Below are 24,012 nucleotides of genomic sequence, written 5' to 3'. Positions count from 1 at the left end.
CCTGTGTGCCTCTGCTCACGTACACACCTCCTGGAAGGGCATTGCTTGCACAGAGTACCAGCGTAGAGCTTTTCAAACGTCCTCTATCTCTGTTAAGTTCAGCTCCCGTCCAGTTCAAGGTCAAAGTTTCAGTTCAGACTTAAAGCCAGTAACTAGGACAACAGCCTTCCCAACTGTAGTTAACTACTAAAATAGTTTGTTAGTTACTCTTACCTAACTTATTAATTTAGTTATTATTCTATTCGATTCATTTGACATTGATTCTGGTTAAAGTTCACTTTCACGATTCCCTGATGGCATCTTAAGTTAGTTTGGGCCAGTTATTCTGTTGCTGTTTCAGATCACAGAGGTCGGTGCACTAATCTTCTTTGCAGCTCCATTATGCTTTGTATGAATGTTACTCAGCTGACAGTTTTTTTTCTCTTCTCTCTGGCATCCTGCCTAGCATACTAAAAAGATGAGACTACAAAGGAGGGAGAGATGGCTAATAACCATGTCCCCCAGTGTCACCCCGCATGGCTGACAGGGTCTCGCTCGGCTGCATGGTTAACAAACCAGCAGTGTTTCACTCACTGCTAGATTGGAACTGACAGAGTGTTAATGACATGAGTACACAGCTTGTGAAAAAAATAAGATATTTGTATACCCCCAGTTAATGTCAAATGTAATTTTTTGTTGTTGTGGGTAAGTGAGGACGTTCACTCTCCTCCCACCACACTTGCTGTAGATTCACAGCCAGAAATAGTCGGTCTGATGTGGCTGAATAGCTGAAGTGTGTGCAGGTGGTGGGTCTCCTCTGACATCTATAAGCGAGAGGATTGATGGGGAAGTGTTGGCCACAAACCAAAACACTCAGCTGATTGGATGAACCCTGTGGTGGAAAGCAGAGGAGGGGACCAACAAGGAGAAAGAGGAAATAAAGGGCTTCTGGTGCTGCTGATGTAGTGATACTGGTGCTGGGGGAGTCAATTCAAATCAAGTGCAATAAGATGTGTGTGTGTGTGTTTTAGGTGTACACAGCAGCAGTCGTCAGCTGTGTGTCATGTGCATATATGCACATGCTGGCCCTGTACTTAGCTCGTAGCTGTTGCTTTAATTGGGGCTAACCCTCTGTCCTCCAGCCGGCATGTTTTATTGACTGCGATAACTCGGTTGAGGTATCAAGTGTCCTTTTGTTACCAGCAACATGACGCCATTATGTGAGTTATAGAACGTTGTTCTAGTTTTATTACACAGCTTTTTGAACTGTATGAGAATATTTTTTACTGTCGATATAAAGCTCTTCATGATTCAGTATATGTTATACAAATCTGTGTCATGAACATACCGCTGTGTATTTACATACACACACCATTGTCATATGCAGTGCAGGAGAGCTTTTTCATGGAAACCCTACGATGAAGCGCTACCCAGCGCCCTGTGGCCGTTTTTCTGCCAGAAACAAACAAGTCGTTATGTGGACACAGGCCCACATTGTGCTGTGCTGGCAGATATTATATAAACTACAGTTCAAGAAAAAACTACATACATTATACACTCAGTTGCCAGTTCATTAGGCATCCCTAGTTAAACCTAATGCCCTCAAATAAATCAGTCCAGCAATCAATCTTACCCTCATGGAGGTTATGGTCTTTTTTGGAAGATGTGGTTTGTGGTTGAACTATATTACATTACACAGAGAGGTGTTTCTGTTGATTATGCAAAGATTGTAAACTTCACAACATAATATATGATTCTTGTTTTCCATATGTGTGTGTCATTGGGCAATATATTTAAATAGGTGGCACACACATTGTGTGGTGCATCATGTCAAGAGACAATACTGAATCAGACACAGATCAGCGCATTATGTATTCAATACAATCCTTCTAGCCGCAGCTACTGCGTTAGTGGTTCTGTTCTGTGTGTAATCCTCGGAGTACCTACTGCCTTATGTTGTGTGTGTGTGTGTGTGTGTGTTTTTAAAAGAGGTGTTTCAGTTATGAGGAACCTGATCTGTGTGTGTAGCTTCAGGCAGCGGTAACTCTATCTTTGTGACCCTAGACCCTAAAACACGGACAGAAGGCCAGGTCCTGTTTTGCTTCTAGTAATAAGCTCTTTGATCAAACAAAAGATTTGATGCTGGGATGGTTCAGATCTTTTGAAAAATGAATGAGTCTCAGTTACTTACATGAATAGATATATTAGATGCTATCAAATTAGCATTTTTGTATAATGATGAACATATTTTATGATAATGATGCTTTCTTTGCTAGTTACTGTTTTAGATGTAAAAATACAGTATGACCCACCTACATTCCCTAATCTGACTCTCTCTCTCTCTCTCTCTCTCTCTCTCTCTCTCTCTCTCTCTCTCTCTCTCTCTCTCTCTCTCTCTCTCTCTCTCTGTCTCTCTCTCAGCCAATCAGAGCCGGATGTCCTGGAAGCCTGCGTCGTCTCCCTGAGACACCAGGGGGCCTCAGTCCCACAGCGGGACGCCAAGCTCTGGGTTTGCTTTCACCCTGAACCCTCCAGCCCCAGGCAAGCTGTCCCACCCTGCCTCCTCTCCCTCCTCCTCTTCTCCTCCTGCTACTCTTTCTCTCCCCTCCTGGTCCCCACAGGCCCACCTGGCCTCCCATTCAGCTTTCTCCCTCCATGAGGGGTGGGGGGAGGCACCGGGGGGTCTGGCTGTGGACCCCCAGCCTCTTCATCTTGATTCACCTGAAGACCAAAGAGACCTAGGAAAACAATGCCACGATGTGTCAACTTTAACAGGTGAGTCACAAACGAGGAATACCTTTTTAAAATGTCTTTTCAAAAGATAAAATAATGAGTGCATAATCAAGATAAAAACTTCACTCACTTATCAATCCGCAAATTACTTAAATATGTTTATGATACCAACAAAGGTTGATTTAATAATATTTTAAACATTGTCAGTGTTTCCCCTACAGTTATAATAGGGGGGCGGGGTGCCCCCCCTGAAGAACCCTCCCGCCCCCCTGTAATTTTCTCGATAGCGCCAGATCGCAAGTCGTCATTTAAGGTTCTCTTTTCTATAAAACAGGTCTACACCTTGTTCTGTTATTAAACAAACTAAACGGCCGGATTTTATTTATATTATCCACACGACAGCTTATCATTTCGGTCTCTACATGATCGCGTTAACACTTCTCCTCTGCTCTGCATCGTGCACAGCGGAGTTCCGCCCGATGCGCACAGACACGTGCGTGTGCACACAGGTGAGCACTGAACACACACAGCAGCGAACAGAGAGCGTAGAAAAATATGTCGCGTGAAAAGCAGACCGCTATATCTGCGTTTTAAACACTCCCAGGGTGAAGATGGCAACAGCAGCTCTCCTGTGATGAGCAGAGGAGTTGCTCCTCACACCGGAGCAGCTCTCCTGCTCCAGGTGAAACGTGTCTTCTACCCAACAATGAGCTGCTGGCTTCACATATTACAAAAGTACAAAGTACACAGACATAAAACTAAGTCATTAATAAATGCATGGAGAAATGCCTGTACTTTTGGGTAAATGTTTACGTTACGCCGTTAACAGGTTACCTTTGCACATGCGCCACTCGCCGACTTTTGGCTCTTTGCCAGAAGTCTCGTGACGTCTCCTTTCTGCTGCTGCGTGTCTCAAAACAGAAAACAGATCTCAGCACAACGTTGAGTATGAATTGTATCACATTTTTGCACAGATATAACTTTATTTTCATTGTTCTAAGTGATTGCAATTTAAAAATAAAAAATTGTCTAATGGAGCAATCTGATTTACTTGAAAGTGATTGCAATTTTCTTTATTCTGTTATCTATAAAAGCACAGATGGAGTCACAAAATGAAGTTATTTACAGAAAAATTTTGAGAACCACTACTTTAAGTGTTTGTGTCGGTGTCGTCGCCGTCGTTGTGCCCCCCCCCCCCCCCCCCGAAGCTGTAAACCTAGGGGAAACACTGATTGTACTCCTAAGTTAATACTGTAGTTTCATAGATGTACCACTAGTGGGCAGTGCGCCATCGTAGGGGACATGTCAGTCAAATTGCAGTTGTTAAAGTGCTGCTTCCTTTCTCTGTCTTTTTGTTTTTCTTCCCTCATACATAAACCCATACTCTCACACGTCTTTATACAAATGCACAAACACTCTTACACACACATCTTTATACAAATGCACAAACACTCTCACACACACATCTTTATACAAATGCACAAACACTCTCACACACACATCTTTATACAAATGCACAAACACTCTCACATATCTTTATACAAATGCACAAACACTTCACACATCTTTATACAAATGCACAAACACTCTCACACACACATCTTTATACAAATGCACAAACACTCCCCACACTCAGACCTTTGTTCAGACATGCCAGAGTTGGAGATAGTGAGCCTCCTATCAGAGGGTCAGCCCAACTACACTCTTCGAGCAGACAGTGTGTTTGGATACGACAATGACGACTGGCTGCACACCCCTCTGCTGCCACCAGCAGTCGTTTTGGGACTCACGCACGAGCAGATTGAAGAGACTTTCAAGTACTTCTGTGAGTACTGTTTTAAGTACACTTGACATATCATATAGTGTGTAGCGATGGTGTTACCAGTGGCAGGTTCCACTTCATGTTCCCCAGTGAAGTTTTTTGGGATTGTATGGTGTTTTGTGTTTAAATGGTAACATTCATATTTTTTCAATATATTCAATATCTCTAAGTGACTAATAGGGACAACTCGCTGCTCAACGGGCTGCTATGTACCCGCTGTGAGCAACTCCTCTCTTCTCTCTAGTAGTGTGCTTATACTAAAAGTGCTTCTTTTTACCAGTGACATGCTCAGATGGTTATTATAAGTGTCTGACAACTTATAATAACTATCTTTTGTTTATTCGGCCTGTTTGGAATGGTGTGTCTCTTTCCGCGTAGTCTCGTTCTAAGATCTTGCATCAGCATTTTCCGCCATGACTCTGAAAATCTTTTAAATAACGCTAAGCTATTTTTTTTGTTCTCCAACACAACAAACTCCTCACAGCAATGGTGCCCCGTGTCACTGATCTTTTCAACTCCTATAAGGTTTGTTGAACATTAAAACCTCCTGAGACCCAGGGAAAAAAATATGTTAAATATATATATACTTTTTTACTAAATTAAGTGTTGGGGTGGTAAAAAACACGTTGCATTGTGGGCTCCAGTCTCTACGGCTTATTTGGGTACCATCATGTGCAATTCTGTATTCTTCCAACACAGCATGAACCTAAGAGAAATACAAAGCACACTCTATAATTTAGTACAATTAACATGTTATAAAATCTACCTCAATGATTCGGTTAAGAATGCTCTCTGCCTCTGTCATGGAGCTCTCTACTAAAAAAATAGAAATAAACACAAGTACAAAGTCCTGACGTGCACTACAGTGTACATTCATAAATTAGTTGTTTTTCCTATGACAATAAATAAGCTCAGCTCTGAAAACTCACTCAAATTACTCCATAGATGTTTACTTACTAAAAACAACCCAAATATAACATTAAAAAAAACATTTTAAATATGAATATAATACTTACCTTTCTTTTTTCCCATAAAATGTGCTTGTTGTGATGGCTTCCATTTTGAAAAGATGATGACATGTGATGTCATTTTAAAGCTACGGTTGTCCTCTTTAAGGAACATCCGGACTCAATAGAGTGTCATGTGTAGTATGAGAGAAATTAGCAAAAACATATTGTGCACTACAGTGAAACAAAAATGAATTGCCGGGTCTCAGGAGGTTAAAGAAAGTCACCTTTGACAGCTGGCCAGGAATTGGAACATAGCAGCCTTGTATTTGAAAAATAGTTGGACAGTGCTAGACTGCATGCACTGAATATAAACATGTAAACGGTGAAAATAATGGTCATCAGTAAAATGTGAGGGACATTTTTCAATACTTTCTTGACATTTGTAGACTAAATGATCAATTCATCAAGAAATTACTCTTGATTAATTGATAATAATAATCTTTAGTTGCCTGTTAACTTGTTTGCATGATCACATTATTATGTATTTTTCTTTGTTAGTATTTTGCCAAGAAATGAGAAAGAACTGAAGGGTGTGTATGTGTGTTTGAAATGACCGGAGTGTGTGACGCCTGATCTCCCCTCTCCTCCACACACACACGGCCGCATTTGTAAGTTGCAGATGTCAAATGTCACCAAGCTGATTAACCTGCCGTCACTTGGCTTCCTAAGCAGTTTCCACTGGAGCGCCGCACAGACGGCATAACCCAGTGGCCGCTCTGACTGCAGCAACCCAGAAAAGGGCTTATTATTGGATGTATAGGTTGTCTCGACGGTGTTGTGATGGGACGTTGTGTCCATCCACACCTCAACTACGTTAAGGCTTGCTTTTGCACTGCAGCTTTGTGCGTGAGAGATCATTTTTTGCAGTTTTCAGTGAATAACTGAGATCTGCTCTCCGACAGAGAGCCTCACTTCGGAACAGTTTGACATTCATAACGCAAAGCCAGTATATCAGTGGCAATTAGCGACACACCATTCAAACTCGTGGATTTGCAAATATCTGCTGTATTTACTTTGCAATGATATCTGAAAAGATTAAGAACTTTTGCTTTGCGGTAAGGCTTTGAAAGAGAAATGTGATTGTGTCCGCTAGTACTTTGACATTTAAAAACTAACATACCACTATGTATGCAGGCTCACTTCACAAGCTTCTCAGGAAAGATTTGCTGAACTGACAGATTTTTATTCTCTGCTATCCCTTACCCCTGATGACCTTGCCTTTTATATTGATGTTTGTGTAGGACCAGGACAGACTCCATGGAGTTTGTGCCATGCTACAGCACCCAGCTTGTGAACCCAGTGGAGCATTTAGCAGCTGAAGAGGCAGATATTACAGAATATCAGAAGCAGATGGAAACGATTCCAAATTAATGCTAATGTTGCTCTCTGTCTGCTGGATGTGTAATTAGGCAACTTGTTGCTAAATAATGTGTCAAATCAACTTTACAAGATGATAATATAACAATGTTGTGCATGCAAACATAATTTAAAAACCTGTTATGATTGTGGTTATGAAGGGATTAATCATTAACTCTCATTTCGTTGGAAAGCACAACCGGTAGTTCAAGGAAGCGTTTGACTAAATGTTTTACTCAAGAATAATATCAATGACCTGCAAAGCAACTGATCCACTTCAAAGAGTACATGGGAAATTTCCTCGGAATCAACTGGGGCAGTTCAGCAGTTCACTTGTCTGGTTAACTCAACGCAGCATGTGTTGCTCTTGTAGTGTCAGCTGGCAGACTGAGGGTAGAGCATTTCTCATCTTAAATAAGTAATGTTCGTTTATATATTAGATCAGAAATACGAGCCCTATGTGGTTGTTGTGCAGGGCTGTGTTTCGCTGTGGTGCAAAATAACGTGGCAAATGACCTTTCAGGGTGTTTCCTTGGACACACATTGACCAGTGATATCAGCTCTCAGTTTGCAGAGACTTGAACTGGTGATATGGTGCTTATCATATCCTCCTATTGTGTGACACCAGTGGGCTGAGCTGATTTTATCAAGATTTATTCTAACCGTTCTTAATGTTGTGTAAGAAATGTCCCCTCGTGAATATGCTATACTTATAGTTAAAATAAGGTTATTCTCTCAATGATCCAGGTGACATATTGTCAGAGAAGGTTGAATCAAAGCAGATTGTACATTTTATTACTGGGAGGTGACTCAAGTACCTGTGGCCTTTGTTTGTTATTATTGGCGAGGCACTTGAGACTTCACTTCCTTATAACTGATGTCCCCTTGCAGCATGTTTAGTTGTGTTGTTATAGCACTGGCCTGTTAACTGCAACTGGTCTAACCATTCCTGTCTACCTAAACCATTTAATTTAGATGTGCTGCCCTCAATGATTTTACTCTGCAAAGACAGAGCGCAGGGATAGGAAATCACAGATAGTGAAAGTTGTGTCTCCATTATTTCCTGCGTGCTGCATCTGACCTGGAAAGAGACGGTTTGGGGTTGAAAAATGTATGAGTTGGTTAATATTTGATTGTAGGCAAACTGCTGTGTCTTGGGTAACAACTGCCAGGGCCACGGGCCGGACAGAGACAAGACTTAGAATACAACCAGACACTGGGTGTAGAGTGACTGTGGATCATTGCAGCACAATGAAGTTCACGGTAACATTTTTAGGAAATTCCGAATTTGAATCTAATAATCTAGGAAGACAGAGTTTTACTTACTATCTGCTCCTAGAAAGCGATCCTCTAATGCTCAGTATGACATACTCATTGTTATTTTTGTATTTATATATATATAAGTATCAGCTTACGACATATTACACATATCATCGTTTTAGTATGGGGATACATTTATATTTATAGATAATATATAAATAATAAAACAAATGCATATATTTTCTTTCAATAGCTCCAGTAAAAACCCATCAAATCTTAGACTCTATTCCCACTATTGCTCCCATCAGACCCCTGTAAAGTGGGTGTGTCTGCACCAGTATAACGCAGAAGCCCTCTCTCTATCTGGTATTACGTATGGGTACAGAACAAGAACAGCCATTGGCAGGGCCGGAACCTACCATCTCCCTTAATTCCAGAGGGGTGGGTGGTCTTAATGCTGCATCTTTTTAAACCGCACAAGCATCCCCATCCTGAATAATTCTTTCAATGATAGCTAACAATACTTATCTTTTTGTGCTTAGACAGGGTCAGTGTGAGCAATATCAGCCTTTATGGCTTGTGGTTTAGATTAGTCTTCCTCCTTCGCACCTCCTCCTCTTCCTCCCCTCTTCATACCCGGTAGTCCAACGTGGCCAGGTGAACGGAGGCAGGCATGACGACAGATGGCTCTTACAGTCTGAGGGATTATATATTAACCCCAAGCAGCTCAGATTCTCTTGCACACACAGGGACACAGGTGCATACACCCACTCACGTAGGCTCGTGGCTATTGTTTTCCCAAACGACAGGCCGGCAGAATGAAGCCAGAGAAGCATTTGGCGTGTGACCGCACAGCGTACAAACAGTAGTTCAGAGGAAGAAGGGGCTTAACCGATGGACCGAGAGGCAGAGGACAGCTTTTCTCCGGTCACCATGGAGGTGTGGAGCTCCTCTGCTTCTGAGGAGGAGGAAGAAGAGAAGAGCACTTCCAGTCTTGTGATGGATGAAGTAGTGAAGGAGGAGAAGACATGCCTCAACAGCAATAACAATAATAATAATAATAACAACAACAACAACAACAAGGAAATCCTTTGCCAGGAGGTGACACAAGGTGAGATACGTGATGCAGAGGATAGGAGGCTGGTCGGTGATCTACATCAGTTCATGTTTAGAAGAGAGAGTCAAGAAAAATTAGATGTAAAGTATAAAGTATCATGGTTAATGATTACTCTGTCCTCCAAATATTGCTGTCTGTGTGTGTTTTGTTGCACATTGCATCTTCAAGGTGTTATCTCACTGCTTAAATACTTTATAGTGCAGTTAATGTACTGCAGGGTGCAGTGATGTCATTGCATCACACAAATGATGATTACCATTCAACAAAATACTGCTTGATGTTGAAGCTCTCTTCAAGAATTTCCTTTAATTCAACCTGTGTGTGACTCGAGACATTTACAGTTTTGTAAATATATTTATTTTCCTCTTAGTGCTGTGAAGGTCACTGAGCCTGCGTGTGTGTGTGTCCATGCACGTTGCAGCAGTGTAATCAAGCCCTGTGTTCATGTCAGCAGTTGTCATTGGCAGCATTGTGCGTTTGTGTTTTATTATATGGAGGTCAGAGCCATCAAATTAGGGAATAGTATTTTAATGTTGGTTTACTCTTTTTTTGGGGGGGGGGTATTTCTCATGGTTTGAATTACAGAGAGGAATTTTGCTTTTGGAAACAGAGAATTGGTCAAATAAGATTGAAGAAATGACCTGAATACCTAAGCAAGGACTCCTGCTGATTGTTCCCTCACCCGTTACTTTGTGGTCGCTGGTTCAGAGAGTGCCGGTGCATTAACTTGGCTGCTGCTGGTTTCAGTTCAATACCGTCAGTTGTCTTGTACAGGGTTTTTAAAATGGATGTGTGCGTTTACCATGAAGACAACGGGGCTGGTTATACATCTAAGATTAAAAAAGGTGATGAATCGGTCAATGTGAGCGGGAGGTCCCCTCTATTCCTGCTCTGAGTCGGGCGTTCTTTGTCTAAATGGGCATGTGGCTGGCACCGACATGAATGCTGCGACACGGGCGCCCCTCCAGAAAAAACTGACATATTGGATATATTTTCAGTGCACATATACTTGATAATTGATATGTCTATATTGTCAGGATCTTTGAGGCTAAAATCAAGCTGTGGTTTTTAATTAGTGATGGATTTTATGTTATTTATAATGTTATTTATAACTCCCAATTCTCATAGTGAGGTTAATGCTACCAATGTAAAATATGTGGGACTGTTCACGGTCCACACAGATTAACATTAGGAAGCTCTGGGAGACTCCTGCCAATCTTGTCAAGTCTGCACCTTCAGAACAACGGAGATCAACAGAGGATCAATGAGAATCTCATTTTTGGAGCTCATCCATGCAGACGTCATAAGTATAAGTCTGCAAGGTCCATCCATTAGCCACAGTATTAGCAAGTCATAAGTTCAGGTTGGCCGCCTGGATAACACAAACCCTAAAACCTCCAGCTGGCATACCAGCACATCTTTCCTTGATCTTCTCAACGCTGTGGCCGTGAGGTCAAGCTGAAATAGCGCCGCAGGTGACACTTTGTGGGTGTTCAGTTTAGGTGCATTGCTGAAGAATGCATTAATTCAAATCCAAATAAATTTTGGTAATGACACAATTAACGTAATTGTGAGTAATTTAGGCTGTAGTTTATTAACATGATTGTTTGGTGTACCCCCTGATTCAAAGTAATTTAGTAAGTGCTGTACTGACCAGCCAGCAACATCTTGTTATCCGACATGGAAATGTTGACGATTAGGGTTTTCAGATAGATGTGAGTACTGAGTTATGTAGGTTTTGATTGAATTAATTAAGAGTCAAGCTTTGAAGTTCTTCCTTGTCCTCTTAACAAAACTGCAATAACCTTTCACCTCATGGTCCATTTCATAGTTGCTGTAGAGTTTTTGATCATACTAGTGCAGTTCCCGTGCAAATCGTGCCCGTTAGGCGGTGTTGCAGCTGAGTTTGTTATGCAACTGTGAATGTACAAATATACATTTTGTGGACTTCTTGTCCATGTTGGCTATACGATTAGAATTTGAGAGTTTATCTATATATCTATCCATCTATGTATTATCTCGAACTGGGGATTTTCTACTGCTCAGAGCGTTTGCGCCCCATGTGCTATGCACCCTAACTACTTAGCTATTGGGTCCCCAAGATATGTCCATTTAAGATCAGAATAATAATTAGAAATGGGAATATCCATGACCTGCATTTGGAGGCAGGGTTGGTCAGTGTGCAAGTTGTATTCTTCTGTTAGAGATTCAGTTTCCAATATGATTTGTCAGTTTTGTAATCTTGGTGTTCCAGATTCTACTTTTGCAGGTGTGGCTTTGACACATTAATCTCTTTTGACATTTATCTGGCAAAGTTTTTTTAATCTTATTCTTTTTAAATGCTTCCCCGTCCCTTGTGTGAAACTTGTTTTTTCACGTGTTGTTTTGCATTACTCATTAATCTACTTAGCAAAATGAAAAAAATGACCTCTACCTTACAGTAAATCCCCTCAGACTGCTGTAGACATGAGTTATATGATATAAATCATGGTCAGCGCAGTAGTTTAGCCCGAGCTTAGGTTATTTCCATCAGACTGATTAGATACTGATACAGCTACCCAATCACTGTGTTTACAGGCCAAATTCAAGGACCTCGATCTAATTACTTTGCTGTCTGGCAACTTCCCATCTCTTTAGTCCAGCAAAGTCTTCCAACAAAGTAAGATTACACAACAGATTTTTTTTTTAGAGGTATGCAGTGTCATTCAGAATTGCACTCTAGTCAAGGCAAATTTTCTCCATCCTCAAACAGATGAGTCAGATGTTGAAAGATGGTACACATCTAAACAAGCTCTGCTCCAAAAACACAAAACCTACAACTGCAGCTACAAAAGAAGCGCACAATTTAAATGACAAACGATCATAACTTGACAGTGTGTCTCACAACCAGAACAGTAATTACTTAAATTAAGAACCACATCAATGACTCATTGACCTTACACACCGCTTCACCCTTATTGACTTTGAAGTGGACATAAACAAAGCATTCCCCGGGATGTAAACAAAGTTTCAGGTCAATAGTCAGTCGCTGTTATCCCCTCCATGCTGTACACGTCCTGCTGGTGTGCTGATGAGCTATATTGGTATCCAGGAGAACGAAGTCTTAATAGCCGTCTTATCTGGGCTGAAAGGGATCAAGCTAAGAGGATCAGTATCTGGCTGACCACAACACATGCTGTGGTCTGTAGCTGTGGAGACTTCAAGAAGAAACAAGGTGTATTTGAGGATCTCATTCATACAAAGAAGGCTGTCGTCAGTCTGGATGTGTCAATTGGTATTTTTACAGGTTAATATTTTATGATAAAAAATGGGACCAGGGTATGTTTATGTGGGCAGCCTCTCCTCACATGTGTTCATAACAATTCCATCTGTGAATAACAATCCATTTTCAAATGTCATACTTTTAATCAATAATCAATTTTCATCAGAGCAGTGCCTTCAGAAATGCAACAGAAAAGGAGAACTTAAAAAAAATTAATCGAAAATCAAATTAACAGTACTGGACATGTGGTTTGATGACCAAGAAACAACAATAGCAACAGGGTTTCCTCTTTGTAACACAAACAAGCCCAATGGCCAATCAAAGCCAGCCCCTATAAAGATTTACTGTTTCTAAAGTCCAACAGCATTCATTTCCAAATGTCAGTCTTTTTCACTATTAAAAATAAAGCAGTACTTTTTTATCGTCGTAATGCTGGCTTATTCAGTTGCTAGTTTAACAACTTAAATAGTGTGATTTCTCCAGCTGTGTCTCTTCATTCATTGAAACCCTCTCTCCCTCCTCCCTCAGTGCTGTGTTCGGACAGAGTGGGCCAGGTCACCAAGACGTATCATGACATCAAGGCAGTCACCCACCTGCTGGAGGAGGTGAGAGACACACAGATGAAAGGGATAATAGGGGATTAAAGTTATCTGCCTCATTCCTGTTTGTCCCCCCTAACAGCACTCTTGTGTTTGTCAGTGCAATAAAAAAAAGTACATTACATGTATAACATATGCCCCATTTTTACAATATCTAAGTGTACTATATCATTATTCATTATTCCTTTAAATAAATGTAGAATTTATGCCTCTACTTTGCAGAAAGAGCGAGATCTCGAGTTGGCAGCGCGCATCGGTCAATCTCTCCTGAAGCAGAACCAAGAAATAACCGCACGCAATGAGATGCTGGATGAACAGCTTGAGATCGCAAAGGAAGAGGTACAAACAAACCTCATGCCGCAAGTGTCTCACTGAAATAAGCGACCTGTGTCACGTTGTCAATATGGTGCGTACTTATAGAGTCACGTGACATTGTTTACTGCACGTTCTAGATCGCTCAACTACGCCATGAGCTCTCGATGCGAGACGACCTCCTTCAGTTCTACGCCAGCACCGAGGAGATCGAGAACGCTGAATCACAATCACCGTGGGTTCACATGCACACAGCTGGAAGTATTTAAATTCACACAAACATATGGTATTAGTTAGTTTCAAAACAAAGTCTAGGTTTGTGACTTTTTGTGAGTCTATATTGATATCCTTAAAAAAGAGAATAATTGTAATTCATGTTACTAATTTCTGTTCTATCACCACAATTGAACAGAAGACTCATTTTATTTACTTTTATTAAGATATGGAGCAACCTCTTACCTTTCAATAAACAGAGTAATAACTTTTTGATTTGTCTAGTGCTACTTTGGCCTTTGACTAAAACTGTTCCTAATAAAACTGTCAAACAACCTTACTACATTATCCTTGTTCTCGTAGCATAAAATGAACAGAAACCAATAATTGTGCTGCAATGTAATATCATAACATTAGTTAAAAATGCCCTACCTTCTCTGGTTATTCAGAGATATAAAATCCCTAAGTATTTATTATTCTCAGTGGACTTTAGTCTGTCTGTCTGTCTGTAAACATACATCAGAACTCTGATCTCTCGAACTTTCAAACCCAGCGTTCTACTAAACTCTTTCCCATCAGCAGTTTATTGTTTTAGTACATTCCTTACCACTCACTTAATTGAAAATAATTGGATGAAATAAACATTTGTTTAATTATATTGTTCACTGTTTTTTTTCTTCTCTTAGTGAGAAACACATGAAGATGTCTAATGCAGACAATGTATCTTTTCTTTTTGTAGAACAAAGAAAAACGACTCATGCAGTTCACTCAGCAGCTTCGTCCACTACGACTTCCTGCAGCAGAAACTGAAGGATTTAGAGGACAACAACCGCAAACTGCGATTAGAGGTATGCAAGACTGCAAAGTTCTCCCACAGAGTGAAATGAAAGGAAAGATGAAATGTGCATCACCCTTATTATGACTATGTCTTTATAAGATATAGCTTTTGAGATTGTACTGTTCATTTAATTGACAATAATAGTTTTTTAATTGCCTCCAGCATTAAAACAATGACATTTTGACATTTTTTGCAGGCCTGTGAGCTCACAACGGAGACGGCCAACTACGAGGAGCAAGAACAGGAGCTGATGATGGTGTGTGTGGAAGAACTCTGTAAGTGGTATACTCTTGTTTCAGTATATGAAAGTAACGCAGAGACGATCCGTTCCAGGTGTATTTACCAGACTTGTGTATTTCAGCGTCCGTTAATAAGCGGGTTGTCGACCTGTCAGAGGAGCTGGCCCGGAAAGTGGAGGACTCTCTCCGACAACAGGAGGAAATCAGTTCACTGCTCGCACAGATTGTTGACCTGCATGCCCGTTGTAACGGGGTGAGAGAACGTTTCCATGTTCTCTACTAATATACTTGTGTCAAATCACAGTAAATCTCTTATAACTGTCCCCTCCCTGTTCCTCTAGATCACCCATGAGAACGAAGAGCTGAACCAACACCTTTGTGCCTCCCGTGAGAGCCAGCTTAATCTTCAATCAGAGGTAAAACACGTACAATCCCTTTGACAAAATATACTCACTTGGAGTAGTGTCAGGATCCTTTCACGTCCAGTAACACTGGGTGTGTAAAACTGATGTGTTTCCACTTGTGGCCTTCATCAGTTTAATTCTTACTTGAGCTCAATTTTGTTTTACAAATAACTATTAGATGTAGTCATTGTCAGCCCAGCCTAAATGCTAATGGCGGTATTCCCCACTCAAGCAGCCTGTCTGCTGCCAGACCTTCAGAGCTCTTGTCAATCTTCTTTTTCGAATAGCTGCCTCTGATTTTCCAAATAGTATCTAAGTAGTATCACAATAGTAAGGATTTTACATTTACTCCAGACCTCTGTGAGTGTGATGAGAAGGTTTGTGTCTCACACGGCGCACTGCGCATACAATGTTTAGTTGATACTTTCTTAATGTGCAGATCATCTACCCTAAGAGCCTTTACATTGTTACCCAGAAACCCCTTCTCTGCGTCCCCACACAAACCTGTTTATATGTGTCTTTGCAGATACTTAATCATGAATATGTCAATGTTCAGCTCTGACGTTATGAATGATACAATGTATTCTTCTTGTCCCCCTGTCTGCAGCTCAAGGACCTGCGGGACAAGTACTCTCAGTGTGAGGACATGCTGCGCGAGGCCCGAGAGGACATTAAGAACTTGCGTAACAAGAGCCTTCCCAACAGCACGGTGCAGCGCTACACTGCGCTGGCCTCCGTCCTCCCCATGGACTCCTTGGCTGCAGAGATAGAGGGCACCTTCCGCAAAGGCATGGACACCTCGACACCCTCAGAGTACAAGTGAGCCTGTGATTGTGTTTGAGTTCTCCTGCAGAAAATGGTTGCAGGACTGGTTTATTCCACTTAATGTTACTAATTATTTGAAAAAACACAAGCTTTTAGGAACTGACAGTATATTTATAAAAACGTGTTGTTTCTAACCTTGTTGGCTTGTAACCCCTTGCAAAAAGAGATATCTATTTTGTTTACATGTTTGTAGAGTTCTGTTGTCTGAGATCTTTTTATAAGATACGTGCAGTGCTGAATTTTAGTTTATAACAGGTCAGATAAACAAACAAATGGTACCGTATGAGTTCCCCTGTAACAAAAAAAGTCAGTATAAAGTAGCACATTTAAGCAAAGGTGTCCAAAAGAGATGAATACGAACATCCCGCCCCTCCTAAAGCTTGAGTCCTCTGGGTAACTTACTGGAGTGATTGACAGGACAGATATGTGCCTTCATCTTGGTGAGCTGGGATTTTGTGCATTTTACTCTGAAAGACCCTGCATAAACATTACTATTGATTGAACATTCTTAGCTTCTAAATAAATACTAATTCATCCAATTTACCTACTTTAGCTTGAAAAATCCAGTGATTGCATTTTGGGTTGTATGCTGCTGTTGTTTTTGTTGTTGTCTGCAACCGAGACATCTTTTTCTGCCCACTCACGGCCCGCTTCTCTCTGCAGGAACCACCCGTGGCGTGTGTTTGAAACAGTGAAGGTGGTGAACAAGGCCGTGAGGCTGCGCTCTCGGTGCCACTCCCCAGGGCTGCCGGGCTCCAGCCCGCTGTCGACTCACTCCAGCTGCACCAGCACCCCCCGAACCAGCTACTATTGCTCAGACAATGCTAGCCTTACTCTGGAAGACAAGCCCAGCTTCAATAATGCTCAGAAAGAAGACAACAGGTGTGTTTGAATGTACATGCACTATAATATCAAATAGAAAATTACAGATGTGTTTTTGATCATTTTCTATGCATTATATTTAAAAAAAAATCTTCTTGATTACAAGTTTAAATGTTTTTATAATGACTAACCCACTTAAAGGTCCAGTGTTAAAGCAGCTAAAACGATGTCACATGTATTCCCCGCAGACTTAGTGGGCCGAAGCGTCTGGGCCAGCCGGGCACACCAGGTGGCCAGGACCTTGAAGCCGCCTTGCGCAGGCTCTCAGCCCGCCAGGAGAACCACTCCTCTGAGCGGCCTTTCTTTGATGTGGAGCGTGAGCGTAAACTCCACGCCTTGGCCGCAGACTGCGACGAAGGCGAGGGCTCCAGTGGCTTCCTGACCCCGAATGACAGCCTGGTCTCCAGCCCAGCGGCATCAACGGGCACCAACTACTCCAACGGCAGCTCACGGCCCTCCTGGGGCTCCTCAGGAGGATCCAGGTCCTACCTGCCCGACCGCCTGCAGATCGTCAAACCTCTGGAAGGTAAAAGTCTCCGCTGGATGCTGCGTCTCATCTATTTGGAGTTCATCCCGGTTTATGTGGAGTCACAATGGAGCACAAGCATGCTGATCATAGTTGACATTAGTCTGTGATCCTAATTAAATACCATCGGGGCAAAGCTCTTCGGCTCTTAAAAGTATTAAAAGGCAACAGTTTAATATATATTTTTTTCTTTTATAAAAGTAGAACTATTGTAGAGTACAATATGTATGACGTTATCAACCAACGTTAACTGATCAACAGATAGTGACAGTAACACTTTTTTAGTTTGTTTTAACCTTTTTTTGGAGAAATTTGATTATAATAGAAATAATTCCAGACCATACTGTCCCTTTTTCAGTGAAAATAGTAAAGTTCAAACCTTTATTGGGGTTCAAGAGACAAACCGTTTTAAATATATCCTACTAATTTCTAACACTTAAGTGCATCGTATCACAACGCTCTTCAACCTCACTTCTCTCTGTCTCTCGTCGTCAGGCTCAGTGACTCTGCACCAATGGCAGCAGTTGGCCAAACCAAACCTGGGAGGCATCCTGCATCCACGTCCGGGCGTCCTGACTAAAGACTTCAGGGAGCTCGAGGTCGACATACAGCACGTCTACAGTCTGAACGACCTGGAGGAGGATGAACCGGACCTGTCGCAGCTCTCTGGAGCACATGGCATGGGTAGGAAACACAGTTCCAGCTTCATCATGCTCTTCACCTCCATAAATCTCCTCTAAAATCCATGTTTCCTGCTTTCTCTCCTGCTCTCTTTAGTTCAGGTCCCATTAATTGAGTGGTATTGCTTCAGCTCCCAGCTTCAGTAGCTCTTGTAGTTCCTCATTGAACGTAACTTTCGCCATGTGTAGTTTAATATGCATTTTCTCCCTCCATGACTTCGCAGTCTCTCCACCTGGTCCCAACCTCCCTCAGACCTCTCCCAAACATACCATTACCACCTGCCAAGTCCTGCAACCCTCCCTTCTCATCCCATCCTTATCCACTAGGTAAGAATACATACCGTTAACAACATTTTAGCATGCTTTTGTGTGCTATTTGGTATTGTTGGGAAAAAGAGGGTTTGGTTCATTAATCCACAACTTTTTTCTTTGCAGTGTCACTTTCATTCAATAAGTGTGGATGTTCCAGATGTCCTGTCTTCCATGATGCTTTTTTTCTCCCCTTAAACTTCTGCTCTTTACCTCCTAACAGTGGCAGTAAACGTCTGTCGAGGCTCTTCCTCCAACTCTAAAAAGCGCCTTCGGGGCAAAGTAAGAGTCGAGGGTTACGGACACACTATGAATACTGGAACTTATTATTAATGACGGAGGCACAGGACCATGTTTGTTTAACATAATAACACCACGGCTAATCATTTAAGAAGTTTTTGTTCAAGGTTGTAGAGATGTTGAAAAGATCATCACTACTGAATGGACCATCATGCACTGGGCTTATGTTGCCTCCAAACATCACTAACTTGTTTGTACTCCCCACATATTCTCGGCTTGTTTATGTTTTAATGTCTCTTGACCTTTTTAAGGTTTTCATCTCGGCAAACCACCAGATCCTGTTTTATCGCCGCTGCCGCACTAACATCGTGTTCATCCATCTTACAGCAATGATAGAGCGACACTAACAACAAATGAACTAACTGTTAACATTTTATATTTTGTTCTCATTATTTGCGAATGAGCTTGCATGTTTGTGTTAGAAGAAACAGCTTTGTTTGTTATCTATTGTGTTTTAGTTTTTAATTGTTGTTGTTTTTTTCTGTTTGTAGCCTTCACTCTTTCGGCCTGCCATCTTGTCGGAGCTGTGAGCTCGTGAGCACTTCATCGCCATCCCACCAGCGGCCCTTTGGCCAAGGAGGCCCGACCCCCACCAACACCACAAATGTAACCTCTTCATCACTCGGACTCCTGCAGTTGTTGCAAGAGCGTGGCATCTCCGCCTTTCCTCATCCACACCACCACCTGCACTACAACCATAGTACTAAACCTTCACCCTCCGCAGTAAAAGACAAATGTGGAGTCTCTCCACCGGACAAAGAGGGGCGAAGGTATATTTTCAGTTTAAACTTGGTCGAGAAGCTTCAAGGTTTGGGGTTGCACAGAGTGGCAGCCTGGGGGATCACGGGCCACAGTGGAAGAGAGAAGCAGTCAGTTGTCCGCTGAAAGTTTGGTGAGGACTGTTCATCACTTCCTGCTCTCTCATTCAGCGCAGTGACTTTACATCCAGCCATGTGAGCCCACTGTGCAGTACAGGTGTCTCTGGTGTCTTGAAAACACAAGCCACAGATTGTGCTAGAGCGATACTTTAAGTTGTCGGTAGTGACCAGTAATATTATTTTCTATGAATAATGTACAGTAGGCGTGTATGTGTGTGTGTGTGTGAATGACATCTTCATCTCAGGAAAATCACCTGATTACCACCAGTTTGTTTTACTTCTTTTTACACAAAAAAAGAAACATCATGAAGAAAAAAGTGTTTTATACTGTGTTTCGTGATTGTCATTTCTCTCGTTTTCTCCACCACTGGTTTAAAAAAACTCATCAGTTTCCAAAGTGGAACATCACTCATGTGTATATAACAAAGTTGTCTTTTGGGAAAATATAAAATGACTAATCACAGTAAATTATTGTTAGTTGAAACCACAAAGTGAACCGATGCTTTCACACTGAAGTACTTTCAAATGCACTAAAATGCACTCTAGTCTTCCTGATTATTAGCTGCTACATTGAGCATGTTGTATATAAGATTGTTGAATATACTGAGTTAAACACTTGGGATCTTGATAAAGGAGCATTGCGATGAAAGATGATGCGCTGACTAAGCTTAAACATGTTGATGATGTTGAGGTCCTGCAGCCGTCTGCCATAAAGTTCACCACATGCTTTCCCGTAGCGCGTGTTGTTATGGCTACTGCATACAGTGCAGCGTCATCTGTTGGAATAACGGACTTTATCCTGAGCGAAACCTCAACAAGATGAAGTCAGGTTTGCGACGCTGCATCGAGGAAGGTGAATGGGATTTTTATAAGCAATATGTACATTTACTGCACTGTGTTCACTGAAAATATTGCTTGTACAAAGACTGCTGAATTTCACATCATCAGGAAGTGTTTTATTGCTGGGAGATGAATTAAATAAAACATTGTTTTGGGCATTCAAAACATGACATCATGGGGAATCCCAATTTAGAGATGAGCAGAAGAGGGGTCCTAATTTTTTAAACCGCATGTTTCTTTGAAATCTTTGTGAACAATCAACTGTAGCAAAAAGGCATAGGATACTGTGGATTAAAAGGGAAGAAATCACAAACACAGGTTTTAATACTTTGTGTTGTGACTTAAATCAACCAAACCGCTGTTTCTCTGCACCACTGTTTCTCTGTTCTGTGTTAGCATCACAGCTGTATATGTCAGTGTGTGTTTAAAGTGTACCACCTGTGAATAAAACTTTGCATTTCCATCCAGCAGAGTTGTATACGTCTCTTGTTTACCTCATGGCAGCGACGAAGACAGACATGACTATTGTGATAGTTCTGCAAAATAGTTTTATTTAAAATTTGCAGTGAAAGTAGTACATGGACTTTATATAACATGTGAACAAAAAGCAGGAAGTCTGAGCTCTCAGGTCGTTGTTGTGGCTCATTCTGCGTCCCGGCGTCCAAAGTCCACCCAGCCCTGGTAGTCCCGATCTGACATGCACTCAGAGTTCATCACCTCTGTGAACAAACCATTCCTACATGAACCACACACAGGGCTTCAGTACACACATCTGAGCATCTCCTTGGATCTCTGCCCACTCACTCAATCATGTCACTTTCACAAGTGTAAGAAAACAATCGGAGAACTTTCACACACCAACCCACTTCATACCTGAGATCGCTTGCACTATTTGTTTGGTCACAATCTCCCGTTCGTCCTCCGATAGCTGTGCCCGTCTCTCCATCCGTGCTGAGGGAGCCTGTGGTGCCGGCTCCTGTCTGCCGGCCGAGCCTCTCACGCTCTCCCTCTCGCCTAGAAGCTGCCGTAAGAGATGAGTCTCCTTAGGTTCTCCGGCTGCAGTGGGTGGTAGCAGGGCAACCAGCAGCGCAAACACCACAATAACCTTCCTTGACATGTCTGTGGACAAGAACAGACAAAACCAGTTATATGTACTTAAAGTGACAAACATAATAATAATAATCTAAAAACCAATGAAAGGAGTTACCTGTGAAAACTGTTTGAAATATGAGCACAACAAAATCCAACAAGTGTGATGCTTCTAGTGCACACCGAGCAGATCAGCTCCTTTTATACCACAAGTTTGGTGTCAGCGATTACGGATGAAAATCAAAGACAGATAACAGTGTTCACTGATTGATTGGTAGACAGGTGCATTGGGAGGATGTGCGTAAAGGAAGCCATGGACCACGACATCCACAAATCCATTAATATGCTCTTCACTTACTCACAAGGCCCGTTTTGGACTACAATAACAATAAAACGAGTCAATGTGTTCATATAAGAAATCCAATACGCCATAGAGCCTTTTTTGACCAATACAGAGGAGCTGATGTTAAAACCCTGTTTTCAATGTAGGACAGGGTTTTCTGGTGTTCTCAACTGGCTTCCTTATATCAGATATTTTCACTCTCAACATTAGCAGTTACTATTATTCTAAATATTCACACATTATGTGTGAATATTTAGAATTATTCATTATTTCCTATCTCTGTGTTGCATATAAATGCCTTAATTACATCACTTTTCATTTTATGTATGGATGATGAATCTCACAAAAATGATTATGTGTATATATATATATACATATATATATATATATATATAAATGTAAAATTATTTGTAAAACAATGTAATGTTTGGAGGTGATCATTGCCGTGTCACGTTGTGGCCTGGACTTTCCAGATGACGTACATGCTACCCTTTTAGTGAAAATACTACAGAGCGTGGTTGACATACTATATAGATTTTCTCCAAGTGGCTCAGTTACTGTGTATCTAGTTGCCACTGACAACATGTGATGTCTGGAAGACCACAAAGCCTTAGAGTATGTATACCATGCAGTGAAAGCATCACCTGTCAGATGGATTTAGTTGTGTGATTATGTGCCACAATTCTATAAGTGACTGCAACATAATGGAAAGCTGAGAATGTGCATGCATGTTCATCTGCAGACAAAAGGACCAGGATGTTCTGACTAATGAGTACATCTGAGCAGCCTTCCAGTAAATTCAACCCTGCACCTGACACATCATCCTACCGGTTGATAGAACAATGTTGGTGAGCTTTGTTTGACCTCAGTCATTATTTCTATTATTCTATTGGAAAGACATTCACTGGTTTTATATCTGGCATGTATGCTCTCAGTGCACCGGCGGGACACACACCCATCACTAATCTGATAAACGTCCCAAGCACCACATATTGTATACAGTTTGTTCCTTGGACCTGTTGCCAAGATCGGACTGCACGTTATCAGGCCAGGCTGCAGCAAGGCTCATCATTGGTGACGGGTCATGATGAGTCTATTACTTAAAATGTGAATATTTTCATGGTTGTGTAAAAGTGTCAGTTAGACCACAACTTCTTCATCCTCTGTGCTGCTTTAGGCTGCTAATCTCTCTGACCTGACTTCAGTTGTTGGTCCTGTTCATGTCCCATAAAGTACACAATGACATTATATATTAAAAGAAAGGTTAGACGTGGCATGTTGTTCATTCTGAATTGGAAAATCCACAATAATGCACTCAAAACAGACCAGTTACATAAAACAAAGTACTTATTGCAGTAAAAAATAAATAAAATGGATTGAATACAGACAGTTTCCTGGGCTTGAGATAAAAACTGTGTTAATCATACAGATTGATAATTTCACATTAAAACACTAACTTAGTTTTGGAAAGTTTGGGTTTGTCTGTAGTTGTATCCGTAATGAAGTACTTTGTCAAAGTGAAAGTGAAAAGTCACATAACAGTGGCGTGCAAAGTGTCAACTGTTATTTTCCCCTTAAGGGTGCGGTCCACAGCAGATGGCTTTGGTCTTTAGAGTCCTGTGTCAATCACTTCAAGAATGTTCCTTCTCACAACGTCTTAGATACGGATTATGAAAAAGGTGTGACAATTCTGTGTTGGTGTTTATTTGTATTTTGGCACTTGAGACGGATGTAATTCATAAGAATGGTTTCTCCACTCCCTTCTTAGGAAGCTTCTTAGGAAAAGAAAGAAGCATGATGCTGTTATGAAAGCAAGCAAAATTTGCAATTTGTCCAAATATTTCTAAAGCCCTTAATTGAAAACCGTCGAACCAATTTTGGCTCTATGGCCGATATTGCTATAAAAACTGTATAAATCAAATCAAATTAAATCAGCTATTAAAAAAAACTCAAACACCAACTAAAATAATCATAACAATATCATAATCATAATTTTTCCACTTTGTTTTTTACTGTGTTGTTGTTACAGTTAGATTAACAGTTAGATTTAAAAAATCTGTTCATTCAGTTAATGTGTGTGCTTGTTTGTTTTTTTACGAGAAAATATAGGTTGTTTTTCTTTCTTTTTTTTAAACATAAAAAATTAAAAATTAAGAAAAATTATGAATTTGGATGTATTGAACACCATAAGTAATA

The 24,012-nt window shown here is 41.1% G+C and overlaps 2 protein-coding genes across 2 annotated transcripts; one reads left to right on the top strand and one right to left on the bottom strand.

The window, feature by feature from the left end:
- Positions 1-9,054: 9,054 nt before the first annotated feature.
- Positions 9,055-20,841, top strand: hap1 (huntingtin associated protein 1; the record flags this gene model as incomplete). Its single annotated transcript, XM_079219316.1, has 14 exons — positions 9,055-9,271; positions 13,068-13,144; positions 13,361-13,477; positions 13,591-13,685; positions 14,403-14,511; positions 14,698-14,776; positions 14,863-14,993; positions 15,082-15,156; positions 15,752-15,963; positions 16,633-16,851; positions 17,040-17,377; positions 17,873-18,061; positions 18,282-18,384; positions 19,158-20,841. 14 exons carry the CDS (start codon positions 9,055-9,057, stop codon positions 19,549-19,551), a joined length of 2,355 nt encoding a protein of 784 aa, XP_079075442.1. The 3' UTR covers positions 19,552-20,841.
- Positions 20,842-21,026: 185 nt separating this feature from the next.
- On the bottom strand, positions 21,027-21,501 carry LOC306738262 (uncharacterized protein; the record flags this gene model as incomplete). Its single annotated transcript, XM_079220090.1, has 2 exons — positions 21,027-21,103; positions 21,258-21,501. The coding sequence occupies 2 exons, from the start codon at positions 21,499-21,501 to the stop codon at positions 21,027-21,029; spliced, it is 321 nt and encodes a 106-aa protein (XP_079076216.1).
- Positions 21,502-24,012: the final 2,511 nt, after the last annotated feature.

The sequence above is a fragment of the Taurulus bubalis genome (genome assembly GCF_910589615.1).
Source record: "Taurulus bubalis genome assembly, chromosome: 6".
NCBI lineage: Eukaryota > Metazoa > Chordata > Actinopteri > Perciformes > Cottidae > Taurulus > Taurulus bubalis.
Note: the sequence above shows the minus strand (reverse complement) of the source record. Positions and strands in the feature narration are given on the sequence as shown.